Consider the following 25,321-nt stretch of genomic DNA (forward strand, 5'->3'; position numbering starts at 1 on the left):
GGCCGTGGCCGGCGATGCCCTCTTCGTAAACATTGCACTACGCAACTACATCGTCTTACTACGCACATCAACAAGCAAACTCATTAACATGTCAACAGAGACAATATGACAGGGGTGGTACTGCTTTTAAATCTGCTGTCTTTTGTCCATTCGTTTTTTTTGTAAAGGCCATGGGGAAATCTTTACTGCTGTGTGGACCCCAGTCAGCGGGGTTTGTCCCAAATGGCACCCTATTCCCTATAGTGCACTACTTTTGACCAGGGCCCATAGGGAATAGGGCACCATTTGGGATGCACTCCCGTGAGAGGAAAATAAGGTCTGCTGATGAGTCAAGGGCAGTTCACTGACACTGCCAATGGTCTAATTCTGTGTGAGTCTGTGTGTGTGTGTGTGAGTGAGTGTGTGAGGCTGTAACAGACAAGGAGCACCACAGAGGAAGAAGCTAGAAAGCTAGAACATGAGGAACATTTGATGAAAATGATTTGTAATTTTTACAAGTTGACTTTACAGGCAAAGTTTTACGGACATGGAATCCATGTGCTTTTTTTTTCTCTTGCAAATAAGACTAGCTGAACAGTTAGACATTGTCTGTCATTATCCCACCTGACAACCAGCTTCAGTTGATCCTCTCAACGGAAGAGATTCCCGCAAAACATACAAAATACACTCATGATGTAAAAGACAACAGCTTCCTTCCTCCCTGCAAACTTTTACAACATGGACATTAACAACCTTGGCTGAGTTTGACGTGACTTATAAGACAAAAGAAGCAGACTCAAAACAGATTCAAAGCAACTGTCCTATGTCAGCCATTTATTCTTTAAAAAGGGATGGAATACCTCAACCAATCACCAAAGTGATTACATCATCTGGAATGTTTTTCCCTCATCAGAATATCAACATTTGGAGAAGGAGCATGTTTGATGTCTATTAACATAATATATGACCTACTGTTAGATGCATTGTGGGTCGTGGGGAATACCGAGGTAAAACAACACAATATTTCAGTGAAACCTAATCAAATGGAATCATAAAAGCAGCTACTCATCCGAATTATGTGGAATCTGAGTGTGTTGCAGGGAGACATATATACACCCATTAAAAACCTCACAGTTTTCCAATCTGTGGCAACAAGTGAACTAAACATACTGTACCAGACAGAGAGATCTAACAAGACCATTAAACTGCCACTTCACATAGTTTAAAAAGACACAAAGTGATATTTGGTACTTTACTTACAGGCTTCCTTTTTCTACGTTTTCTTCTGTATCCATATAACTTATGTGATGCCATTGGAACAGCTACGTAAAAAGTGGAATATGCTCAACAACGATTCCATTGTGTCTTACGTGTAATATCACTGTTCTGTCTACTATTAACACTGTGTGCTGGATGCAGTGTGCGCTTATCTTTGAGCCTGCTTAGCTTTGAGCCTGCTTAGCTTTGAGCCTGCTTATCTGTACGACGGCCTCGTCTGTGGCTCTAGCCCCTGATGGGGTTAGGATTAGTATTGTAGTGGCTTGATGGACAGGTTTCAGCTTCACATCAGGGCCAGGTGCGGTCGTGGCATGGTTTTACTCCAGGGCCTCGCTGTCCTCGGTGAAGAGATCAGCCAGATCAGCCACCATCAGGACTGCAGCCTCCGAGTGCTTCATGGCAGTCGCACTGTGGCTGCTGTGGTGGTAATGACAACATTTACAATGTTCAGAACTAACGGCGTCGCATTGCACTGTGGTGTCTGAACAACGTTTCAAATCAAAACTAGCTACACGACTGTTCAAAAGTTTGGGGTCACTTAGAAATGTCCTTGTTTTTAAAATTAAAGCACATTTTTTGTCCATTAAAATGACATAAAATTGATCAGAAATACAGTGTAGACATTGTTAATGTTGTAAATTACTATTGTAGCTGGAAACGGCAGATTGTTAATGGAATATCTACATAGGCGTACAGAGGCCCATTACCAGCAACCATCACTCTTGTGTTCCAATGGCACGTTGTGTTAGCTAATCCAAGTTTATAAATTAAAAGGCTAATTGATCATTAGAAAACCCTTTTGCAATTATGCTGAAAACTGTCTCAACGTCAACAGTGAAGAGGCAACTCCGGGATGCTGGCCTTCTAGGCAGAGTTGCAAAGAAAAAGCCATATATTAGACTGGCCAATAAAAATATTAAAATGGGCAAAAGAACACAGACACTGGACAGAGTAACTCTGCCTAGAAGGCCAGCATCCCAGAGTCGCCTCTTCACTGCTGACGTTGAGACTGGTGTTTTGCGGGTACTATTTAATATAGTTGAGGACTTGCAAAAGTCTGTTTCTCAAACTAGACACTCTAATGTACTTGTCATCTTGCTCAGTTGTGCACCGGGGCCTCCCACTCCTCTTTCTATTCTGGTTAGAACCAGTTTGAGCTGTTCTGTGATGGGAGTAGTACACAGCGTTGTACGAGATCTACAGTTTCTTGGTAATTTCTCGCATGGAATGGCCTTCATTTCTCAGAACAGGAATAGAGTTTCAGAAGACAGAATTTTGTTTCTGGCCATTTTGAGCCTGTTATCAAACCCACAAATGCTGATGCTCCAGATACTCAACTAGTCTAAAGAAGGACAGTTTTATTGCTTCTTTAAATCAGTACAACAGTTTTCAGCTGTGCTAACATAATTGCAAAAGGGTTTTCTGATGATCAATTAGCATTTTAAAATGATCAACTTGGATTAGCTAACACAACGTGCCATTGGAACACAGGAGTGATGTTTGCTGATAATGGGCCTCTGTACGCCTATGTAGATATTCCATAAAAAATTTGCCATTTCCAGCTACAATAGTCATTTACAACATTAACAATATCTACACTGCATTTCTGATCAATTTGATGTTATTTTAATGGACAAAAAAATGCTTTTCTTTCAAAAACAAGTACATTTCTAAGTGTCTCCAAACTCTTGAACGGTAGTCTAATTCTTACAGAAGCTATAGTTACCTAGTTATATTATCATTTAACGATGCAATTTCATCTTTAGATATACATGTTGTCCTATGACTATGAAATAGAACATTGGCCTCTGTTTTTAGTATAAGAAAAGGCCCTCACCTTTTCTCTGCAGTCTTCAACATAGCCTGCATTCTCTCCTCAATAGTGGACTTGATCAGGAATCTATGGACATAGGTGGGTCTAGAGGACACAGAAATAACATGATATAAACCTTAATAAGACATAATGGCCTATACATACTTATAAAAAGTAATAAAGCAAACCCAGTGTTCTCACTTGGTCTGTCCGATGCGGTGCACCCGGCCAATGGCCTGCAGCTCGTGGGCGGGGTTGAGTATGGGCTCCACCAATAGGACGTGTGTAGCCTCGATGATGTTGAGCCCATTGGAGCCCGTGTGGAGTGGAAGGAGCAGGATGTTGATCTTCTCCTCGTATTTAAACGAACACAGATTCTCCTGAAACACCGATGATCAATTCACAGGTTAAAAGACACAGAGATGAAGACTTCATAATTGGAGCAAATGTATCTACAGGAGAGATGCTGCGACAACGTGGGGGGGGGAAAACGCTTCTCAGTGGCAGCTCTCGCTCTACAAGTAAAACAAATATTCTTCATTTAGGGGGAAAAGCATTGCGATTGTGCCACTGAGAAGTTGTACAGAAACTATGATTGGAGTGACATGCAACACAAACCTGGAATTTGTGAATGCCATTGATTTGAGAGAACTCCATGTTGTTGTCGAACAGAGCCTTGGCAATGATGTCCAACACACACTGCCACTGGGGAAAAGGAACACACACATCATCAACAACATCATCCTACTTTGATGTTTTAAACAGCATGGCCAATAAATGACAGTCACAATAAGTGTGATAATGAGTTTGTTTACTCTGTTATTCTTTACACCTTGTTTGCAAAGCACACATGCGTTACCGTGGAGAAGACGAGACACTTGGCTCCTGGGTCAGTTAGCTGGATCTTCTTCAGAGTCCTGACTACCGCCTCCACCTTGGTAGAGTGGCTTCCCTAAAATACACAGATACAGGGAAGTTCACTTATTGTCCATATAAACTCAGCAAAAAAGGAACGTCCTCTGACTGTCAACTGCGCTTATTTTCAGCAAACTTAACATGTGTAAATATTTCTATGACCATAACAATATTCAACAACTGAGACATAAACCGAATAAGTTCCACAGACACGTGACTAACTGAAAATGAATAATGTGTCCCTGAACAAAGGGGGGTCAAAATCAAAAGTAACAGTCAGTATCTGGTGTGGCCACCAGCTGCATTAAGTACTGCAGTGCATCTCCTCTTCGTGGACTGCACCAGATTTGCCAGTTCTTGCTGTGAGACGTTACCCCACTCTTCCACCAAGGCAGAGAGATCCGGGTTCTTCGCTGGCCATGGCAGAACACTGACATTCCTGTCTTGCAGGAAATCAAGCACAGAACAAGCAGTATGGCTGGTGGCATTGTCATGCTGGAGGGTCATGTCAGGATGAGCCTGCAGGAAGGGTACCAGATGAGGGAGGAGGATGTCTTCCCTGTAACGCATAGCGTTGAGATGGCCTGCAATGACAACAAGCTCAGTCCGATGATGCTGTGACACACCGCCCCAGACCATGACGGACCCTTCAATCCCGCTCCAGAGTACAGGCCTCGTTGTAACACTCATTCCTTCGACGGTAAACGCGAATCCGACCATCACCCCTGGTGAGACAAAACCGCAACTCGTCGGTGAAGAGCACTTTTTGCCAGTCCTGTCTGGTCCAGCGACAGAGGGTTTGTGCCCATAGGCGACATCTTTGCCGGTGATGTCTGGTGAGGACCTGCCTTACAACAGGACTACAAGCCCTCAGTCCAGCCTCTCTCAGCCTATTGCAGACAGTCTGAACACTGATGGAGGGATTGTGTGTTCCTGGTGTAACTCGAGCAGTGGTTGTTGCCATCCTGTACCTGTCCCGCAGGTGTGATGTTCGGATTTACCGATCCTGTGCAGGTGTTGTTACACGTGGTCTGCAACTGCGAGGATGATCAGCTGCCCGCCCTGTCTCCCTGTAGCGCTGTCTTAGGCGTCTCACAGAACGGACATTGCAATTTATTGCGCTGGCCACATCTGCAGTCCTCATGCCTCCTTGCAGCATGCCTAAGGCACATTCACGCAGATGAGCAGGGACCCTGGTCATCTTTCTTTTGGTGTTTTTCAGAGTCAGTAGAAAGGCCTCTTTAGTGTCCTAAGTTTTCTTAACTGTGACCTTAATTGCCTACCGTCTGTAAGCTGTTAGTGTCTTAACGACCGTTCCACAGGTGCATGTTCATGAATTGTTTATGGTTCACTGAACAAGCATGGGAAACAGTGTTTAAACCCTTTACAATGAAGATCTGTGAAGTTATTTGGATTTTTACGAATTATCTTTGAAAGACAGGGTCCCGAAAAAGGGACGTTTCTTTTTTTGCTGAGTTTACATGTTCGGCAAAGGTGTGCGTCTGTCTGCATACCTTGACAGGGATGTCTGTCCCCTGGTTGTCTGTCTGGGTGGTGAAGACATAGGAGATCTCTGCGTGGCACGTGGTCTGTCTGCAGATGGCACACTTGATGGCTCTCCGCCGCGTGCCCGACCCCACGCTGTACTGCTCGACGATGATGGCGATGCACTCGTTACAGAAACAGTGACCGCAGGTCAGCACCGCCCACTGGAGCAGAGGGATTCAGAGAGAGACACACACACGGCATGAATCAACCATGAAAAGGCTGAGTATGTATTACACAATACACCACATACACACCAAGCATCACAGTTCAGAATGATTATTAAGAGTGGTAAAGATCACGAGGTAGATGGGGGACACGGACACAGATAGAAAAACACTCGTCTCAAGGGGAATCAGATTGATCAGAGTCGAGTTGTAAATGGGCAGATTATAACATGTCTCACCTCCTGACCCAGAGGACGGGCACAGATAGGACACGGTTCTGGATTTAGTCCTCCTGTCTCCTTGTCCTGGGACTGAAACAAAACAACGACACAAACATTTACCTTTAGCTTTGTTTCCTTACAGAATGTAGGACACTTCTTCAAAGATATGGCCCGTGGCCTGGATCCGGACCGTGAGGGGATCCAATTTAGCCTGCGGGTGGTTTGAGTAAAATATAAAAAAGGCAACAAAACAATTGTGCGGGAAAGCTAACTCAATACTTAAAAATTACTCAAATCAAATCGAAACTGCGTAGGAATGATAATGGTCCTACATTTATACAGTTTCTTGACTGTGTCCAGTTCACTAATAACCACCTAAATTAAAGCTAGACAGTCAGGGAGTATCGGAAATTCTAAAAGCGATAGAGGACTATCTTTTGCAAATTTTGACGGCAAGGAAATATAACACGTTTTAAGAGCAGCCCTCCGGACCTCTTGAAGAATGAACGTGGCCCCCGGGGCAAAATGAGTTTGACATCTAAATCCAAGACAAGACAAAACTAATCGACAAAAACAAAACCATTGCTATTATATTTTAAAGCCTAGGAAGAGAAACTCTGGTATTGACCAGAAACAAAAAGAAATGCTCCGAGGCGAATGGCAGGCTTACTTACCTTCTCTAGATTTGAGAGATAAAGGAATTGGCCCAGCTTCTTCTGGAGCTGAGACTTTGCCACTGCTCTGTCGTTTAACAGTTTCACCCTGTTCTGATCCACCTACACCCAGAAAGAAACAGAGAACAGCAATTAGTGAAATAGGCACTGAAATAACAGCTGCACAGTAATATTTTACTCTGTCCTTATACAGAGTAAAATGCATTTAATTGAATTACACTGAATCACAGTCTTTCAATATTTAATTATATCTTATGTCATGCATAATATGAGCAAAAAACAAAAACAGGTAAAGGATGTAAAATACAAGTTGAACCAACAGTCCCTCAACCTGCAGCCCCCAGTGTAGCTATCTCACCTCGTGTGGTTCTATGATGTGTAGTACGGGTACTTTGGGTTTGGGTTCATCAGGCAGCCTCACACGCAGCCTCTCTGTGGCCATTCCCAGCTCATCAATGGCTGACACATTGTTCCTAAGTACCATCCAGTACTCATGCAACACCTGATGATGCAATATGATTTAGATGAAGCATTTATGAAATACATATATATATTTATTTATTTATTTTAGTTGTTATGTGGTAACCTGAATCGCATTTGTGTAAATATAGGACGCTAATTATGGAAGTAAAGGCTTGAATTGTTCTTAATAGCACAAGTACTATCTAGACCTAATCTATAGTGCATTCAGAAAGTATTCAGACCCCTTGACTTCTTCCACATTTTGTTACGTTACAGCCTTATTAAAACATTTATGAAATAGTTTCTCCCCCTCATCAATCTACACAAAATACCCCATAATGACAAAGCAAAAACAGGCGTTTAAATCTTTTTGCAATTCAAAAAATGTAATCATGAAATATTACATTTACATAAGTATTCAGACCCTTTACTCAGTATTTTGTTCAAGCACCTTTGGCAGCGATTACAGCCTCGATTTTTCTTGGGTATGATGCTACACGCCTGTATTTGAGGAGTTTCTCCCATTCTTCTCTGCAGATCCTCTCAAGCTCTGTCAGGTTGGATAGGGAACGTTGCTGCACAGCTATTTTCAGGTCCGGGCTCTGGCTGGGCCCCTCAGGGACATTGAGACTTGTCCCGAAGCCACTCCTGCGTTGTCTTAGCCGTGTGCTTAGGCTTGTTGTCCTGTTGGAAGGTGAACCTTAACCTGCTCCAGACCTCAGACTGGGGTGTTCATCAAGGATCTCTCTTTACTTTGCTCTGTTCATCTTTCCCTCGATCCTGACTAGTCTCCCAGTCCCTGCCGCTGAAAAACATCCCCACAGCATGATGTTGCCATCACCATGCTTCACCGTAGGGACGGTGTCAGGTTTCCTCCAGACGTTACGCTTGGCATTCAGGCCAAAGAGTTCAATCTTGGTTTCATCAGACCAGAAAATCTTGTTTCTCATGGTCAGAGTCCTTTAGGTGCCTTCTGGAAAACTCCAAGTGGGCTGTCATGTGCCTTTTACTGAGGACTGGCTTCCGTCTGGCCACTCTACCATAAAGGCCTGATTGGTGGAGTGCTGCAGAGATGGTTGTCCTTCTGGAAGGTTCTCCCATCACCACAGAGGAACTCTGGAGCTCTGTCAGAGTGACCATTGGGTCTTGGTCACCTCCCTGACCAAGGCCCTTCTCCCCCGATTGCTCAGTTTGGCCGGGTGGCCAGCTCTAGGAAGAGTCTTGGTGGTTCCATACTTCTTCCATTTAAGAAGGATGGAGGCCACTGTGTTCTTGGGGACCTTGAATGCTGCAGACATTTTTTGCTACCCTTCCCCAGATCGGTGCTTCGACACAATCCTGTCTCTGAGCTCTACGGACAATTCCTTCGACCTCATGGCTTGGTTTTTGATGTGACACGCACTGTCAACTGTGGGACCTTATATAGACAGGTGTTTCCAAATCATGTCCAATCAATTGAATTTACCACAGGTGGACTCCAATCAAGTTGTAGAAACATCAAGGATGATCAATGGAAACTTAATGTGGAGTCTCATAGCAAAGGGTCTGAATACTTATGTAAATAATGTATTTCTCTTTTTTAATAGATTTTCAAACATTTCTAAAAACCTGTTTTCACTTTGTCATTAAGGGGTATTGTGTGTAGATAGATGAGGACATTTTTTACATTATTTTGTTGTTGTTGAGTAAGGCTGTCACATAACAATATTTTGAAAAAGTCAAGGGGTCTGAATACTTTACAAATGTACTGTATACAGACATACAGTAAGTCAGTCAGGATACCTTGTACTCTTTCTTCCAGTTCTCAAAAAGCTCCATGAAGGTATTTCCTTCTTCCACCAGGTCGTGGTCCATGCGTCGGGCCTTGGAGAAGGACAGAATGGCCTTCAGGGCCCGCTCTGTCTCGCTGGCAGCCCACAACCCTCTACTGGTGGTGGGGAGACGGTCGTCCACCAGCCCCTCCTCATCCTCAATCATCTCCTCAAAGATAGCCGTCTGACCCTTTACCCTGACAGGGGGAGATATCAGAGATATTAAGAGAGCAACGAGGTTGGTTCAGATTCGCTAATTTATTGTACATTTATTGTAAATCTGTGTTTCTTTTACTTACGTGTGTGAAAAGAGCTTGGACTCATAATCAGTGAAGAGCTCGTCTGCTTTGCAAAACACACAGCTGGAAAGATACAAGAGTCACAAGAGTCAAATTACCATGTATTATTAAAATGTATTATTATTTTGTTTTTTGCATTGAGGCCTACTTATTGAGTGGCAGGCGGACAGGTCTGAGGTGACAGAGAACAGTCTCCTCTATGACAGCCTCTGATGGTGTGCCTTCCAGCCTCTTCACCGCGTCCTGCACAGACTTCTGGGACTTCGTCAGATCCTCCATCTGAGTGCTGAGCAGGAACTGCAGGCCACGCCCATCTCGGAACCTACAGGAGTCATAATGGTTGAGTGCACACATTCACCCAGATGGTCGGGGGTTCAATTCCTGCAGGGATCACCTACATATACCAAAGCTGTACTGAAAGTGGCTGTAAGTGTCTGCTACGTGGCATATATTCCAACCGTGTTCATTTCGTCAACAATAACGACAACGAAAACATACTTGTCAACAAGGACTAAAACTGTGACAACGATATATACCCTAAAAATAAAACATTTGAAATAAATGATATATAGTATATAACAATTCCACGTGAGACTAATGGACATTTCATTTAACATGATGCTCCTTTTCATCTGTTGAGACTATTTCCATGCAATCCTCTCATGGCAGAATTGACATCTTTGAGTTGCGCGGTCTGATTGAGGCTTTATAGCAGGGATAGGCAACTAGATGGAGGGGATTAGTAATAATCATTTGTATACTGGAAATTGACCACAACCAAGCCCCCAAAAAAGATAGCTCTTTTCAAATACCATCATTTCATACCTTGATTACATTGAGACACGATCACGTCTCTCTTTTTATTTGTGCGAATACTAAATTACATTATTTTGATCAATTCCTGGTGATTTTAGTCTTTATTTTATTTTATTGGGCCCCCCGCCTACCCCCCCAAAAAATAAATCACTGTTGCCGACCCCTGCCTTTTAGTCTATATGGTTAATTATGTCTGACATTGGTTACAATATTAAAAATATAAAATGGTGTTCTCAGCTTTGGGTGCTGGGATCAAAAGACATATTACCGGACGAAAGGAAAAACTTGCAGTCACTGATATGTTAATTTCTTATTTCTTAGCAGCACAGGTCAAAACAAAAACGGCCGCGTTTCGGCCCGGCGCCTTCGTCAGCATTTGGAGAACGATAGACATCCACCCATATTTATATAGTAGATGAAGTCACACTGTAGTACAGCTTCCTTCTTTTTCACACTTATTATTTACACTCATTATTTACATACATTTCCTATTGTTTTTCACAAGAGCGTCATAATCCAAATAATAAACAAACCCCACCCCCTAAAAATGCACCCTTTGCTCACAGGCAGCAACCTAACAGGATTTCTTCATTAAGGCTTCCAGGGCTCTCTGTTTGTGAGGCATGGGTATAATACGCCTCTCTGTAACAGCAACTTCTCTCTATTAGTTATTCTCTTAAGTAGCTGTACAACTTCTAAGCCCTGGAACCTCAGTTGGCACACATCATGTCTGGCTACAGGGGCCTTCTCGGTTTAAGAGCCCTTTCATCCCCCCTGAATGCTTCTGTAGATAATTGTGGTCGTCTAGTTGACCAGCATGCGTCCTCTCTTTTTGTTCCTGATGAGGTTCAGAATTGTTTATTAGAGCCTGTCACATGGTGAGCGGCAAGCTTTACGCTCCCTATCCAAAGACGACAGTGTGGTTATCAAACCCGCAACTGTTTAAAAAAAAAAGGAATCATGTCGAAGAGAAACACTGAATCAATTCAGCAACAGAGACTTGAGTTCCCCCTTGAGTTGTGATCCTACCGCCAAGTTCTTGGGTGAATACCAAAGTTATTTTAGACAAAGCCATCCCACAGAAAGTGAGTCTAACTTTGTTACAGTAACACGTTCTCTGACCTCAATTTTATACAATTCAACATATTCACAAGAGTTGCCAAGAACCTGTTCCCAGACGTCACATTGCTGCTGGCACTCAGTCAGACACTGAAGCCACGTCTCCATGTTAGGATTATCACATCAAGCCGGCTGTTACCTTCATATTTAAAGGATACAACGGTCTTCCTTAACTGAACTCTGTACAAGGCATTGCTGACTCAGACATTCTATGCACAATGTCTGAGTCAATAATGCCTTGGTATCGCTGACTCAGAAAATGGGCGGTGGCAGCTTCGAGGTTAGAGAAGCGGACCAGCATTCGGAGAGTTGCCAGTTCGAATCCCACTACTGAAGAAATCTGTCCGGAGTGAGGTGGCAACCAGAGGGTTGCTGGCATCAATGTCTCAGGTGCCACGTACCGCCAATGTTCCCTTGAGCAAGCAACTTAACCCCCCCAATAGGCTGACCTCTTCTCCAGCCATGTGTGGATGTGTGGATGCGTGTGTAAATTGGGGCGGTTGGATAAAAAGCAGAAGACAGTTTTCCATCTTGTATGGACTAATAAAGCAATGTGACCAGTTTATATACTAATCCCCCCCCCCCATGGGTTTGATACTTTTAGTTATTTCATGTAAAAGAGAGACGACTGACTTTTTATGTGAACTGGCTCAAAAACGACTACGTTTGAGAATGATTTCCAAATCCAGTCACAGGGCACTGCGATGGGGTCCCCATTCATACCGAATTACGCACATTTGTTCATAGGAAAGCTTGAAGAAGATTTTGTTTTGAATGGTAATTCGTTTTTACCCGCTTTTGAAATATTGGTTCAAAACCTGCCCTTTCTAATGATCAACCTACTGTATTTGTGTCTACTTATTCCCCCATCTCTCAGGCTGTTAAATATTCCATTAAAAAGCATTAGTATGGTCCTCCCGAGTGGCGCAGCGGTCTAAGGCTTAGAGGCGTCACTACAGACCCGGATTCAATCCCAGGCTGTGTCACAACCGGCCGTGATTTGGAGTCCCACAGTGCGGCACACAATTGGCCCAGCGTCGTCCGGGTTTGGCCAGGGGGAGCTTTACTTGGCTCATAGAGCCCTAGCGACTCCGTGTGGCGGGCCGGGCGCCTGCAGGCTGACTCCGGTCATCAGTGCTTCCCCCGACACATTGAAGCAGCTGGCTTCCGGGTTAAGCGGGCGGGTGTTGAGAAGCGCGGTTTGGCGGGTCATGTTTCGGAGCACGTATGACTCGACCTTTGCCTCGCGAGCCCGTTGGGGAGTTGCAGCGATGAGACAAGATCGAAATTGGGGAGAAAAATGGAGTTAAATACAGATAAATAAAAGAAAAAAAAAGCATTGGCATGTCCTGTCTACGGACCCCTCTGTGGGCCAGGCTTTTCAGAATATCCCTCGATTTGCTTTCAAGCGTGCTAGAAACCTGAGGGAGAGACTGGTAAGAGCAGATGAATATGTACCCTCTCAGAATGTTTGATCTATCCTCCCCTCAGGCAATTTTCCACGTCATAATTGTGTGAACCGTTACTGCGATGATCAAGGGTCATTTCTTCCTTCATCCTCATACGGGAAAGACAATGTAAGCCAGGGGTAGAATTTCCTGGAGAATGAAATGTGCGGTCTATTTACGGAAGTGGCTATTATGATGTTGGAAAATCAAACAGAAAATAGAAAGTTCATATTACAGAGCATAAGAGCAACATCAGAATTGGTGACGAGAAGTCCCCTGTAGCCAGACACTAATGCGGCCGGACAAGATGTGTGCCAAGTTGCGAACTGAGGCTCCAGGGCTTAGAAATTGTACAGCCACTTAAGAGAGGCGGTGAGTGAGGAAAATATTGCTGTTACAGAGAGGCATATTATCTCCATGCCTTACAAACGGAGAGCCTTAATGAATAACTCCTGTTAGGTTGCTGCCTGTGATTAACAGATTTTCTTTGTTTATTATTACTTTTATTATGAAGCTCTTGTGAAAAAAAACGTAGAAAATGTATGTAAATAATGACTGTAAATGATGAATGTTGCCAGCTAAGGTATACGAGGGGACAGTCATCCTAGCTGGACAAGGCTATCTGAACGTGCACATGATAGGAGTTAGAGGTAGCCTAAATAGTCATTATTTAATATAATAAAATGCACTATTATGTGACTAAAATGGCTGTGACTAAAACTAAACTAAAATTGTCCAGAGTTTTAGTCGGCTGATAATAACTACAACTAAGCGAAGGATGAAATGGCTAAAAATGTGACTAAGAATAAAAAGGTATTTTAAGACTAAAACTAAATCTAAAAATACTGTAGATGCCAAAACTAACACAGGAAATATCAATTTATTGTTATAAATATAGTCAATTCAAATCCAAATACTTGTCAGCCATGGAGAACTTGTTGGCCTGCTGTTTGTAGCTGCAGGTCAGTTCGTTCTGGATGCGGGAAACCAGGTCGTCATCGACGTTGTGCTGTATGGCCCGCTGTACCACGTCTAGCCACCAGGGGGATCGTAGATTGACCTGGCATAGAGAACAGCGATGAGAGGAGACAGTAATGTTTATGTTAAGGGGCTCTTCATCTTGGAACCCAGAACCAAATCTTGCGTACACTAGCTTGCTATTCGACTTGATTCTGGAGACCCCCTCCCCACTACAGAACCACTACAAATCTACTGGTTAAAATCCCCACCTCCACCTCAAGCACTGCTTAAATTTGTCAAAACAATCAGTGGCACTGTGCACAAAAGGGTCTCTTACTTTGCGTTTGAGCTCCTTGATGTTCTGCAGTACAGGCTGTAGATTCTGGTAGGCCTCAGACACCTCTGCGTTGTGTTTGGTCATGTAGTGCTGCCTCAGCTGCTCTGCCTATGTAGATAACACACATAACAGAGGGACAGATATACATGTTCTATGAGCATTCGTAGACATGTAGGCCGAATCCTAGGAAAGTGAAAGACATTTCGATTTCTTTGGCCACGTCATAGAAACACAACGCGGAGACCGGGGTCAGGGAGGAACCAAACACACGACACCATCATCAGCGGGTGTGTCACCTCCTCTTTCAGCCGGTCGTCTCTCAGAGTGGGCGGTATCCCAGGGTGCTTTGCGTTGAGCAGCTCCATTAGGTTGTGCGTGGCATGAAGCCTCTGTTTATAAAAAACACAGAAACAAAAAGACGAAAATGGAAACATTCAGGACTTCAGAAGGGTTTCCTTCTGCTGCTAATCAGCATCAAGCAGATGGCACATGCAAACGAGAGAGTTAATATGAGCAGAAAGGTTGCAAATCTGATGTTGAATACGTTGACAGTCCAGAGCGGGCCTTTAGACGCCGGCTGCGTGGCTGTAGTGCATACCTGCAGGGAATCAGTCTTCAGCCGTCCTTTGTGTTCCTCCGAAGACCTCAGGACATCTCTGTACATTTCCACTGCCTCGCCAAACTCATCTGCAGGTGGCGATACCGACAACAACAACAACAGCAGCCCTCGTTAAAGCCACACCGCTCTGTGTTATACAGCACTTTCATGCGTCATGCTATACTACCGCACACAGCACGAGCATAAAGGATGCTCATTATTATAGGGACAAGCACAGATCAATGATGTCACAGTCTCCCAGGTCAGTTTCCCATGGGAAAGAGATGAGGAGACAGAACCACTGGAGAGGTAGTGAGGAGGAGTTTTGTTGTCTACCTCTGATGATGTGGATGCCTGCCAGGCCGTTGAGGGCGCACACCAATTGTCTGTGAACCTCTTCACACTCCACTCGACATTTCTTCTGCAGGGACTTGAGCAGCTCCTCCATCGTCATGGTGCTGTTTTAGGGGCATTAGGTCAGAAGGATCCGTTAGTCACTAACGTCATTGCAATCTACACAAAACCAAACCGCAGCACCAGAGACTGAAACGCACTTTAGGCATCCTTTATTGACCAACAAAACCAAACAGCGCCACGGAAACACATTGTAGGAATGACCTCACCAACTGGCAAACAGAACCAAACAAAACAGCATCGCACCAGAAACCCAGACAAACTGTAGGGCTTTATCTATCAACCAACAAATAAACGTGAGGCCATAGATACTATTTATCTCTATGTGTGAGGCCATCCAATTACCAGCTAGTAATTTGGGCTCTGTGTGAACCAACTGATGCATAAGAAAGAACAATTCATTCGCCAAAGACAGCATGACTAGACAATAGCCTTTCTATTGGCCACCCAACCCCACCCTGATTTACATAGTGAATGGGGCCTTGTAACACAGTAAAGGTTAAAAAAGAAAAAACTGCACAATTAAGTCCAAACATTTACACAATTTCAAGTGCAAATCTTCTTTTTTCCCCCTACTAGAACAGTAACAGTGTCAGGCTCATCTGTCAAGCTCATCATACCAACATCTTCTCGATGAGATATATATTTTATATCTTTAAACCTTTACCTCTTCTGGAAGGGCAGGAACTCTCCCCTGACAGCCTGCGGGTGGCAGCAGGCTTGACGGAGTCTGAGCAGGGGGTACAGGATGGTGTTGACCGTGCGTCTGTCCAGGCTGCCCAGCTTCAGGCTCCAGTCCTGGATCTTCCTCAGCTTAACCAGGGCGTCCTGGGAACACACCTCATGCTGCCGGTGGTAGAAGTGACCCTCCACGGGAGAGAACTGCAGCCAGTGGACCTCTTCTGTCTGAGGGGGAATCTGAATCTGGAAAACAGTGAAAAGTGATACTTGTGAATCTAAAAAGGCTAAACTTACTTTACACCATTAAACCAGGTAAGCTATTAGAAACACATTATTTTTCACAATAACGACCTGATAAGGCACTAGACTAAGTACTTGTAATGTTACGAAAACATTTGTATCATACAAAATGTGTTATTATCCAACTTACCTGATCAATGACATCTTTCTTGGCCGATCGCCACAGCAGCTGACCAATCAGGTTGTAGAGTGGCTCTGTGTTTCCACGGCGATAGGGTCGGTAGAGCAGCTGGTCCCACCAGTACTTGACCCAGTAGGGGTCGACCCCCAAGAACAGAACCAGACCATACAGATCTGTTAGGAACAAAGGAGTCTGTCAGGTTAGGGTTAAGAACAGGACAAGGCAAGACGGATCTGGACAGAACAGAGACAGATCAGTCATGTGAAGACCGGGGAAGCATGATATGGTAACTATTGAAAACTACTGTTGGTATCAATGAATTATAAATTTGAATTTAGAAGTTAACCTTCCAGGCCTCTCTGTACAGGAGTTCCACTGACACACCAGCGGTTGACTGACGAGAGACGCAGAGCCATTTCTGCCGCCTGATGAAGAAAAAACAACAATGAACAATCTGTAACAATGGAAACAATAGCATAGATGCTCAAAAGCCCAAGGGTAATTAACGAAAATGGTGTAGGAATACCATCTTTCTTGTTGCTATAACATTTACGGCATCTGAAGAGCACTCCGGTTTCCGACCAGTCTCTCCAACATTGAGGCTACCACCGCCCATAATTATTATTCTCCTTCCAGGCATCTCACCTTGGCAGTGGTGCATTCCACCATCTGGGCCTCGTCCAGACAGATGCGCCACCACTCTACGGCCACTAGGGGGCTGGGAATAGCCATGTACCGCTTCTGGTTGCGAAAGCGCCGGCCGTCCTTACTGTTGCTGTGGGGGATGTCTACGTAGTTGAGCTCCGAGCGCAGCACGTCATAGGTGGTGATGACCACATCCTGCTCAGCCAGCATGTGAGGCTGGATGAAGCCATGCTTCTTCACCCCCTGGTACACCTGGGGACGGTGGGAGGGATGGAGGGAGGATGGAAGGATGAATGGAAGGATGGACCAACGCAGGATGGGTGGACCAACTCGGGTCAATGTCAGCTACTACAAACAGCAGTGTTGGCAGCACTTTCCATCAAGTTATATAACTGTTTAATTACAGATTTATAAACGAATATAAGCTAACAATTAAGACTCCAAACTATTTGTAAAAGTTCAACTGTAATATAACTGTTTAGTGCAGACTTATAAAAGTCCTTACCAGTACTCGTAGTGATGAGGAGCTGATGTGTTTGTTGATCTCCTCAACCCACTGATGACAGATGGACGAAGGGGAGATGATGAGGGTAGCTCCTGTCGGGACAGGTGTCATGGCGACCAGGCAGTGAGGACAGTAGAACGGTGTGGTGTCTAGGCTTTCCTCCTTGTAGTTCACACACTCTGCATGCTGCCACAGCTGGCAGTTGAGACACTGCACCCGGGCCTTGTAGTCGATGAGACCCAGCTCGCCACAGATACACTCAAAGCGGTAGTCTGGGGTGTTGAAGGGGGTGAACGACACCCGGGTGGCCGGCGGCATTTCCGGAGTGACAGGTGGACCTGGTTGCTGCTTACTCTCTCCAGGGACATCTTCCACTTTATCCACTCGCTCCGTCGCCTGTCCCTGGGAGTTGTGGAGTGTCTCTTTGTCGTCCTCCTCTGGGCGGTCTGCCTCCGCAACAGGTGACAGATCCTGTGAGGCGCTTAGCGTGTTGCTGCGTCGTTCTTCCTCAAGGTGTCCCTCCTGCTGTTCATGTCTACTGTCCTCTGCAGAAGCAGGACCGCCAGGGGACAGGCAGCTCTGGCTAACATCCTCTGAGGGAGAGAGGTCTGGGGTATCAGGGTCTTTATAAGAGGTCTTCCCCTTCTTCCCTGCGCGCCTTAGGGAAGTTCTCCTGGGCCCACTGTCTCCGGAGGGACTCTGCTGCAAAACCAAACCAAAAACCATCAAAGACCATCAATGGGTTTAACAGCAGTAATCTGAACGCAGTGCATGCCATTAGAAGAACAGAAAAACAAATTTGAGGCTTACACAGTGAGGGTATTTCACAATTATAATCAAACTCTCTACATCTTATGGAAGACAGTGTAACTGAGAAGACAATATGCATTTCTGCAAGGACTCCAATACGTACAGACTTGGCCGTGGTGGTCTTCTTCTTGGTTTCCTTGTATTTCTTCCCCAGTTTAAAGGATCCGGCCAGACCGCGACCTTTGACTCTCTCTACTAGTTCCTCGTCCAGCAGCTTGCCCAGGGCCCTCTTGATGTGGTTGCGGTTCTTCAAGAGGTCGTACCGGTACGTGGTGCGAATGTACGCAAAGATGGCGTTGACTGACGCTCCTTTACCAATCCTCATCTCTTTTATTGCTGTGAGCAGCATCACACGCACAGCTGCACAGAGATAACACACAACAGGTTGTAAACAAACCCCCATCAAAAACGCCAATTTGAAAGGATGTAGCTAACATCAACAGTGACTTACTTGGGTAGGATATTTTCACTTTAGGTTGAGCCTCTGACTTGCAGTGAATTATATGCATCTCCTCTTCTTCTGGTCGTGGAGGCGGTACAAAATAATTCACTGACTTTCCCTGAAAATCACAAGAGAGACAACCCTATGCGTTCATCAATCAAGGGGAGTATCTTTGAAAAACAATGTTCCCATCTCTGATGTGCCAATAAAGTCAAGACAGGAGAGAACGTCAAAGTGCCATTTGATGCCCCCTTATTTGTCACATGCGCCGAATACAACAGGTGTAGTAGACCTAACAGTGAAATGCTTACTAACAAGCCCTTCACCAACAATGCAGTTTTAAGAAAATATTCCCCCCCACTGCCAGGAAGTCCAGGATCCAGTTGCAGAGGGAGGTGTTTAGTCCCAGGGTCCTTAGCTTAGTGTTGAGCTTTGAGGGCACTATGGAGTTGAACGCTGAGCTGTAGTCAATGAATAGCATTCTCACATAGGTGTTCCTTTTGTCCAGGTTTAAAAGGGCAGTGTGGAGTGCAATAGAGATCGCATCGTCTGTGGATCTGTTGTTGCAGTATGCAAATTGGAGTGGGTCTGGGGTTTCTGGGATAATGGTGTTGATGTGAGCCATGACCAGCCTTTCAAAGCATTTCATGGCTACAGACGTGAGAGCCACGGGTCTGTAATAATTTGGTCAGTGCATGCTCTGAGTACAGTTCCTGGTAATTTGTCTGGCCCTGCGGCCTTGTGAATGTTGACCTGTTTAAAGGTCTTACTCACATCGGCTGCGGAGAGCGTGATCACACAGTCGTCCGCTCTCATGCATGCTTCAGTGTTACTTGCCTCGAATCGAGCATAGAAGTTATTTAGCTTGTCTGGTAGGCTCGTGTCACTGGGCAGTTCTCGGCTGTGCTTTCCTTTGTAGTCTGTAATAGTTGCAAGCCCTGCCACATCCAACGAGCGTCGGAGCCGGTGTAGTACGATTCGATCTTAGTCCTCTATTGACGCTTTGCCTGTTTGATGGTTCGTCGGAGGGCATAGCGGGATTTCCTATAAGCTTCCGGGTTAGAGTCCCGCTCCTTGAAAGCAGCAGCTCTACCCTTTAGCCCAGTGCGAATGTTGCCTGTAATCCATGGCTTCTGGATGGGGTATGAACATACAGTCACTTTGGGGACGACTTCCTCGATGTACTTATTGATAAAGCCAGTGACTGATGTAGTGTACTCCTCAATGGCATCGGAAAAATCCCGGAACATATTCCAGTCTGTGCTAGCAAAACAGTCCTGTAGTTTAGCAATCATTTGCTTCATCTGACCACTTTTTATAGACCGAGTCACTGGTGCTTCCTGCTTAAATGTTTGCTTGTAAGCAGGAATCAGGAGGATAGCATTATGGTCAGATTTGCCAAATGGCGGGTGAGGGAGAGTTTTGTACGCGTCTCAGTGTGTGGAGTATAGGTGGTCTAGAATTTATTTCCCTCTGGTTGCACATTTAACATGCTGATAGAAATTAGGTCAAACTGATTTAAGTTTCCCTATATTAAAGTCCCCGGCCACTAGGAGCGCCGCCTCTGGATGAGCGTTTTCCTGTTTGCTTATGGGGGTATACAGCTCATTGAGTGAGGTTTTAGTGCCAGCATCGGTCTGTGGTGGTATGTAGACAGCTATGCAAAATACAGATGAAAACTCTCTAGATAAATAGTGTGGTCTACAGCTTATCATGAGATACTCTACCTCAGGCAAGCACAAAGCCATAAGACTTCCTTAGATATTGTGCACCAGCTGTTGTTTACATACGTGTCTTACCAGAGGCTGCTGTTCTATCCTGCCGATAGAGTGTATAACCCGCCAGCTGTATGTTATTAATGTCATCGTTCTGTCACGACTCGGTGAAACATAAGATATTACAGCTTTTAATGTCCCGTTGGCAGGATATACGTGCTTTCAGTTCATCCCATTTATTTTCTAGCGATTGAGCGTTAGCTAGCAGGACGGAAGGCAAAGGCAGATTAGTCACTTGTCGCCTGATCCTCCTCACAAGGCACCCTGGTCTTTTTCCGCAAAATCTCAGTTTCCTTCTCCAGCGAATGATGGGGATTGGGGCCTGGTCGGGTGTCTGTAGTATATCCCTCCCGTCTGACTCATTGAAGAAAAACTCTGTCTAATCTGAGGTGAGTAATCGCAGTTCTGATGTCCAGAAACTCTTTTCGGTCATAAGAAACGGTATCAGCAACATTATGTACAAAACAAGTTACAAACAACGCAAAAAAACAAACAAAATAGCATGGTTGGTTAAGAGCCGATAAGACGGCAGCCACCACCTCCAGCACCATCATAACATGGTTCTCACCAGAGGCAGGGTGAGGGCCTCCTGCTTCAGGCCCTGTCTGCTGTTGTTCAGTATAAGAGCCAGGACCTCCACAGTCTTCCCCAGCCCCATCTCATCAGCCAGGATCCCCCCAGGCCACTCCAGCCCAGCCAGGGGGAACTCACGAATCAGGCTGCAGGGAGAATTAGAGCAATAGACAAGAAATGGTCCATGTATGTTGGTATGTATTTAAAAACAGTAAAAACACTGTAATAACTACTATCAGGCTGCAACAGGGAGATAGGGTCATGACATTGACAATATAAACTGTAATAAAATGTGATATCCATGTAATAACAATGTATTAAACACAGCGCAGAGGCTGATTGATTATATTTCGTTATGTTTATGATTTGTGTTATCTGCCAGTGTTTGATAATGAAGATATTTGTAGATAAGGTCATACCAGCCTGTATATGGATTGTAGAATAGCTTCTTCCCACACAATGTGACAAGCTCCCTCCATAGGAAATTTAGAGATTGTTCTGGGAAGGGGAAATTACATATTGTTACTATTGTCCAGTATAATCAAAATAGAAAATACTTTCCCATTTGGACATAGTTAGAATTAGTAATGTACAACCTGGCAGGCAAAATGGATTCATGTCAACCTGTTTTGCCTGCAGGGAGAACGTATATACCTTGAGAAGAGCTACTGCTCCTGTACTTCTCTCTCCTCAGCATCCAGTTAACAGCCTGACTCTGGTATGGCCTGAGGACTGGGATAAGAGCCTTGTGCTGTACATCTATGCTCACGTCCTGGTTCTCTCTCTGGTGGAGGTGTCTGACGTAATCATACAGCTCCTCCACGTTCTGCCTCTCCAAGTCAGTGTCACACTCCTCCTCCTCGGTCGACACCACTTCTACCATGGGACCAGGGAAATGGTACACAGAGTGTCATGGGTCAATTGAGGAGGAGAAGTAAGGAGGGTTGTTCCACGAAATGAGTACGTTTTGCATCCATTTGATTAAGTAGAAATTGTGCAACAATATTGAATTTTAAAATCCTGTTATATTAAATGAAGTGCCCTTTAATATAGACCACATGGAGAATTCAATAAAGCAGATTTTTATTGTGATTAAAGACGAGCTAAAGTGCCATTTTTGTTATTTAATATTTTTTTTAATTCATTTAGCAGACGCTCTTATCCAGAGCGACTTAAGGGAGCAATTAGGGTTAAGTGCCTTGCTCAAGGGCACAGATAGATTTTTCACATAGTTGGCTCGGGGATTCAACTTTTCGGTTACTGGCCCAACGCTCTTAACCGCTAGGCTACCTGCCGCCAAAATCCAGCATTTTTACATGCCTCTCCGTGCACCCTCTATGACTCCCCTCCGTGGTGCTCTCTAAATTTTAACCCACTTAACCTCAAAACGCATCCAAGTTTTCACAATTGTTGTAAAGCCCTAGTTATTTTGTTGCCATGACAATTTCTGAAGATGATTTATTTAATGTGATTAGTAATTCATTTACATCTGTCCCTCATTTAAAGGTCAACCCTGTGACGTGAACTGAACTCTCATTTTAATATGGTGAAACTATTCCCTGTTTAATATTTTAATAGTCAAATCATAGTTGAGCTGGTTCTACTCTTTTTTTCTGGTGTTTTGTGGTGGAAAAAAAACTTGTTAACCATGATAGACAGGCTAGAAATGTTGTTTTTTTTTGCATTCAATTGCCACTCCCTGTCGCACACAACAAGCTTCCATTCCCCATTTCACAAGGGGTTTTATGGTGGATTTAAAATGAAATGATCAACCCCATTACAGTCAACCTTGTTACTTTATTTGGCACTTAATAGACATTTACTATAGTAAAAAAAAATTGAGATGGGAAAACATGTTTTTTGTTTTTAAGTTGAACATGTGCTATTTATGACAGAACGTTAAAATTAGGTGAAATAAAAAAAAATATCGGTCCAAGTTTACACTTCTCAAAAGGCACTGAATTGGTGGAACGACTCAGGAGGAGAGGGAGGAGGAGGAAGAAGAAGAGACACAAGTTACTTACCAGGGATGATAAAGTCATAGTAAAACTCCATTAACTTCTGAATCAGTTGATTTGCCTTTCTGATCCGTCCGTTTCCCTCGCTGAGGAATTCAGGCTTTCCCAATCCCGATTCTAGTACATATATCCCCACCTGCCGGGGGAAGGCCGACAAACACAGGAGAAAAAAAACACCACTGCACTTCTTCAGAAATATAAACAGCAAAAATAAAAGGCAATTTAATAATTCATGCCATATTCATAACCATAATGGCCGAACACAATTGATGGGTGACTACATCAGCCACCATGCTGAATAAACTACACATTTCATTGAAGCTCTTGTGAAGAACTGAAAAAAAAAATGTAATATTGACACTACACTCCAAGTGATCACAGAGTACATAAAGTGAATGTGCACACCTTAATTTCATCCTCCCCTGGCTGATGACACAGCTGCACAGCTCTTCTCTTCTGCAGCCAGTCCAGCTCCTCCAATACTATCCCTCCAGCCAGGAAACACTCCACTGGGCAGGTTCTATCCAGAGGCCTCATCTCCAGTCCTCCTGTACTTGTACTACTCTCTTCGCTGCTGCTGGTCAAACTGAGGCACAACTGATCTCCTGTCCTACGAAGGGTGAACGCCCTCTGGTCACAGCCTGGGGGATTAACCCACAGAGGGGGAGGACGGAGGCTGAACTCCCCGATCAGAGACTTCCAGATGTGAGCCAGGTCAGAAAGAGGAAGCACAGTGAGGGAGAGGAAAGTGGAGGAGGAGGTGTCTGTGGAGGAGGAAGCAGGGAGCTGGGGGTCCTCTCCTAGTCCTAGGTCTGACAACAGAGCTCCTGAGCTGGAGCAGCTTGCCTCACAGTCCTCCTGGACGCTCAAGAGAAGAGAACCGGTTGGGATCTGGTGGGTGGTTGAAAGAAGGGAACTGGTTGAAATCTTGTCGCCGGTGAAGAGAAGGGAAGCAGTTGGGATGTGGTGGCTGGTGGACAGAAAAGAGCTGGTTGGAATCTGGTCTTCCTCTTCTTGGAGTAGAGTCTCAATCCTGCGGTCCTCGTGCATGTTCCAGTTCAGCTTCTTCTTGGCCTCCTCATCTACCCTCACCGGTGGGGCACGCTTCCTTCTGTTGCTCATGGTGGCAACCTAGGAGAGCATAGGATGTCGGGAAAGTCACTCACTGCTGTAATGCTTATGATGAGTAAAGCATGCCCAGATTAAAAAGTGGAGGGAACTGAGTTATGAAGAACCATGCAATGAAAGTTATTAGAGGTTAGTTCATCAAAGCAAAAACCCACGTTATGGACACGCATGGATTAAAAAAAAAACACCTGTCGGATCTACTTATACCATTGAAGTCTATTCCAGATTACCATAAAACGTCGTGTTTGGGCAATTCCGTTATAAATCCTTGGTGTAAACTTGCTAATTGTCTTCACATTACGACAGCTGCTCACTGATTGATTATCGAACTATAAAGTGTCAACAATGGCTCTGCAATGTAGAAATCCCATACTGCAACATTTTGCTACAATGTAACGAGTAGGCAACACCACAGTGCCGCTTCTAGGTGCACTGTGATTGTTGTCTGGCTTTGATAGCAAATCTGTCTACTGTCTGGCTCTAACAAACATTGAACATTTACTTTTTATCTCTCACAAAGCGTCGTCTCTGTTCCTGGTCCCTGCAGACGAAATAATAGACTGGTCTGGTTGATCGAAATCAGTCAAGAATGGACTTTACTGTCTTCTTGAACAGCCAGCTCCTCCGCCGCTGCGATGCGCCATGTTTTCATAGTACAGGACGGAAGTGAGATAGCGTCACAACAAGGTTGAAACAGAACCGTTGGGCCACAACCACTAGGTCGCAGCATTGCTCTCTGCCTGCAAAGAGTTTAACAAAATAGGGCTTTTGCTCTCTTTTTAGTTGCCTTCAATTTGCCCCAGTCACGTCTCGCAATCTTTAATATCACAAAAAAGCTGAGATCAATAAAAACGACATTGTCTTGAATGCAACCATCTAATCGAGGCCCATGAAAAGGGGAGACTATGACGTCCATCTAGCCAAGAGGAGGAAATTATTGTCCTAAAAAGAACCTACCAGTGGCACGGACTCACCCAATGATAAAGACAGTGAATATGCATTCATCGACGCTCTTTGCTATAGTGCCAATATAATTAGGCTCCTTTGGAATTTGGGATTTTTGTTAGTTTAACTAAAGACAAACAGGTTAGAGATGTGTTTTTGTCTCCTCTCGTTTGTGCTTCTTCCCGCAATTTAATTTAGAAATATTGTGATAGGTTTAGGATTGTAGATACTTTACACGGACAGCTGTAAATGAACAATCAGCTATTTGATATTTGCTACACGCGCTGCCCAAATTGCGCGTTTTCCGAGTTTAGGTTATGTGCTGCGCTGGGATTTAAAGCAATCAATCAACATATATTTTTTTAAAGAAGCTATTGATCCTCTGTGGCTAAATCATGCACACTGGTCTGGTCTTTTGAATGATTTAATTTATTTTTGTTTAGACAGCAGTAAGTATATCATCATGGCAAGTTCAATTCAATTTACTTTAGGGGAAGCTTAACTTGGATGCGCAGCCATTAG

At 44.4% G+C, this 25,321-nt stretch overlaps 1 protein-coding gene across 2 annotated transcripts; it reads right to left on the reverse strand.

The window, feature by feature from the left end:
- Positions 1-783: 783 nt before the first annotated feature.
- Positions 784-24,522, reverse strand: LOC139374978 (SNF2 histone linker PHD RING helicase). Of its 2 annotated transcripts, none has more exons than XM_071116273.1 (30): positions 24,357-24,522; positions 23,132-23,857; positions 22,733-22,862; positions 21,363-21,584; positions 21,128-21,206; positions 20,704-20,854; positions 18,370-18,478; positions 18,022-18,278; positions 17,109-17,810; positions 16,604-16,855; positions 16,305-16,383; positions 15,968-16,131; positions 15,524-15,780; positions 14,779-14,900; positions 14,443-14,531; positions 14,141-14,233; positions 13,845-13,952; positions 13,465-13,607; positions 9,313-9,486; positions 9,165-9,227; positions 8,837-9,062; positions 6,951-7,094; positions 6,593-6,694; positions 5,937-6,008; positions 5,500-5,694; positions 3,930-4,022; positions 3,689-3,775; positions 3,272-3,450; positions 3,095-3,175; positions 784-1,674 (listed from the first exon to the last, which is right to left on the reverse strand). In XM_071116273.1, exons 2-30 carry the CDS (start codon positions 23,846-23,848, stop codon positions 1,575-1,577), a joined length of 5,190 nt encoding a protein of 1,729 aa, XP_070972374.1. In that variant the 5' UTR covers positions 23,849-23,857; positions 24,357-24,522; the 3' UTR covers positions 784-1,574. The 2 variants fall into 2 exon arrangements, with proteins under 2 accessions (XP_070972374.1, XP_070972375.1); XM_071116274.1 differs by having other exon boundaries at positions 17,109-17,807; positions 24,357-24,516.
- Between the last annotated feature and the right edge of the window lie 799 nt (positions 24,523-25,321).

Source organism: Oncorhynchus clarkii, chromosome 19, assembly GCF_045791955.1.
Source record: "Oncorhynchus clarkii lewisi isolate Uvic-CL-2024 chromosome 19, UVic_Ocla_1.0, whole genome shotgun sequence".
In the NCBI taxonomy this organism is placed as follows: Eukaryota; Metazoa; Chordata; class Actinopteri; order Salmoniformes; family Salmonidae; genus Oncorhynchus; species Oncorhynchus clarkii.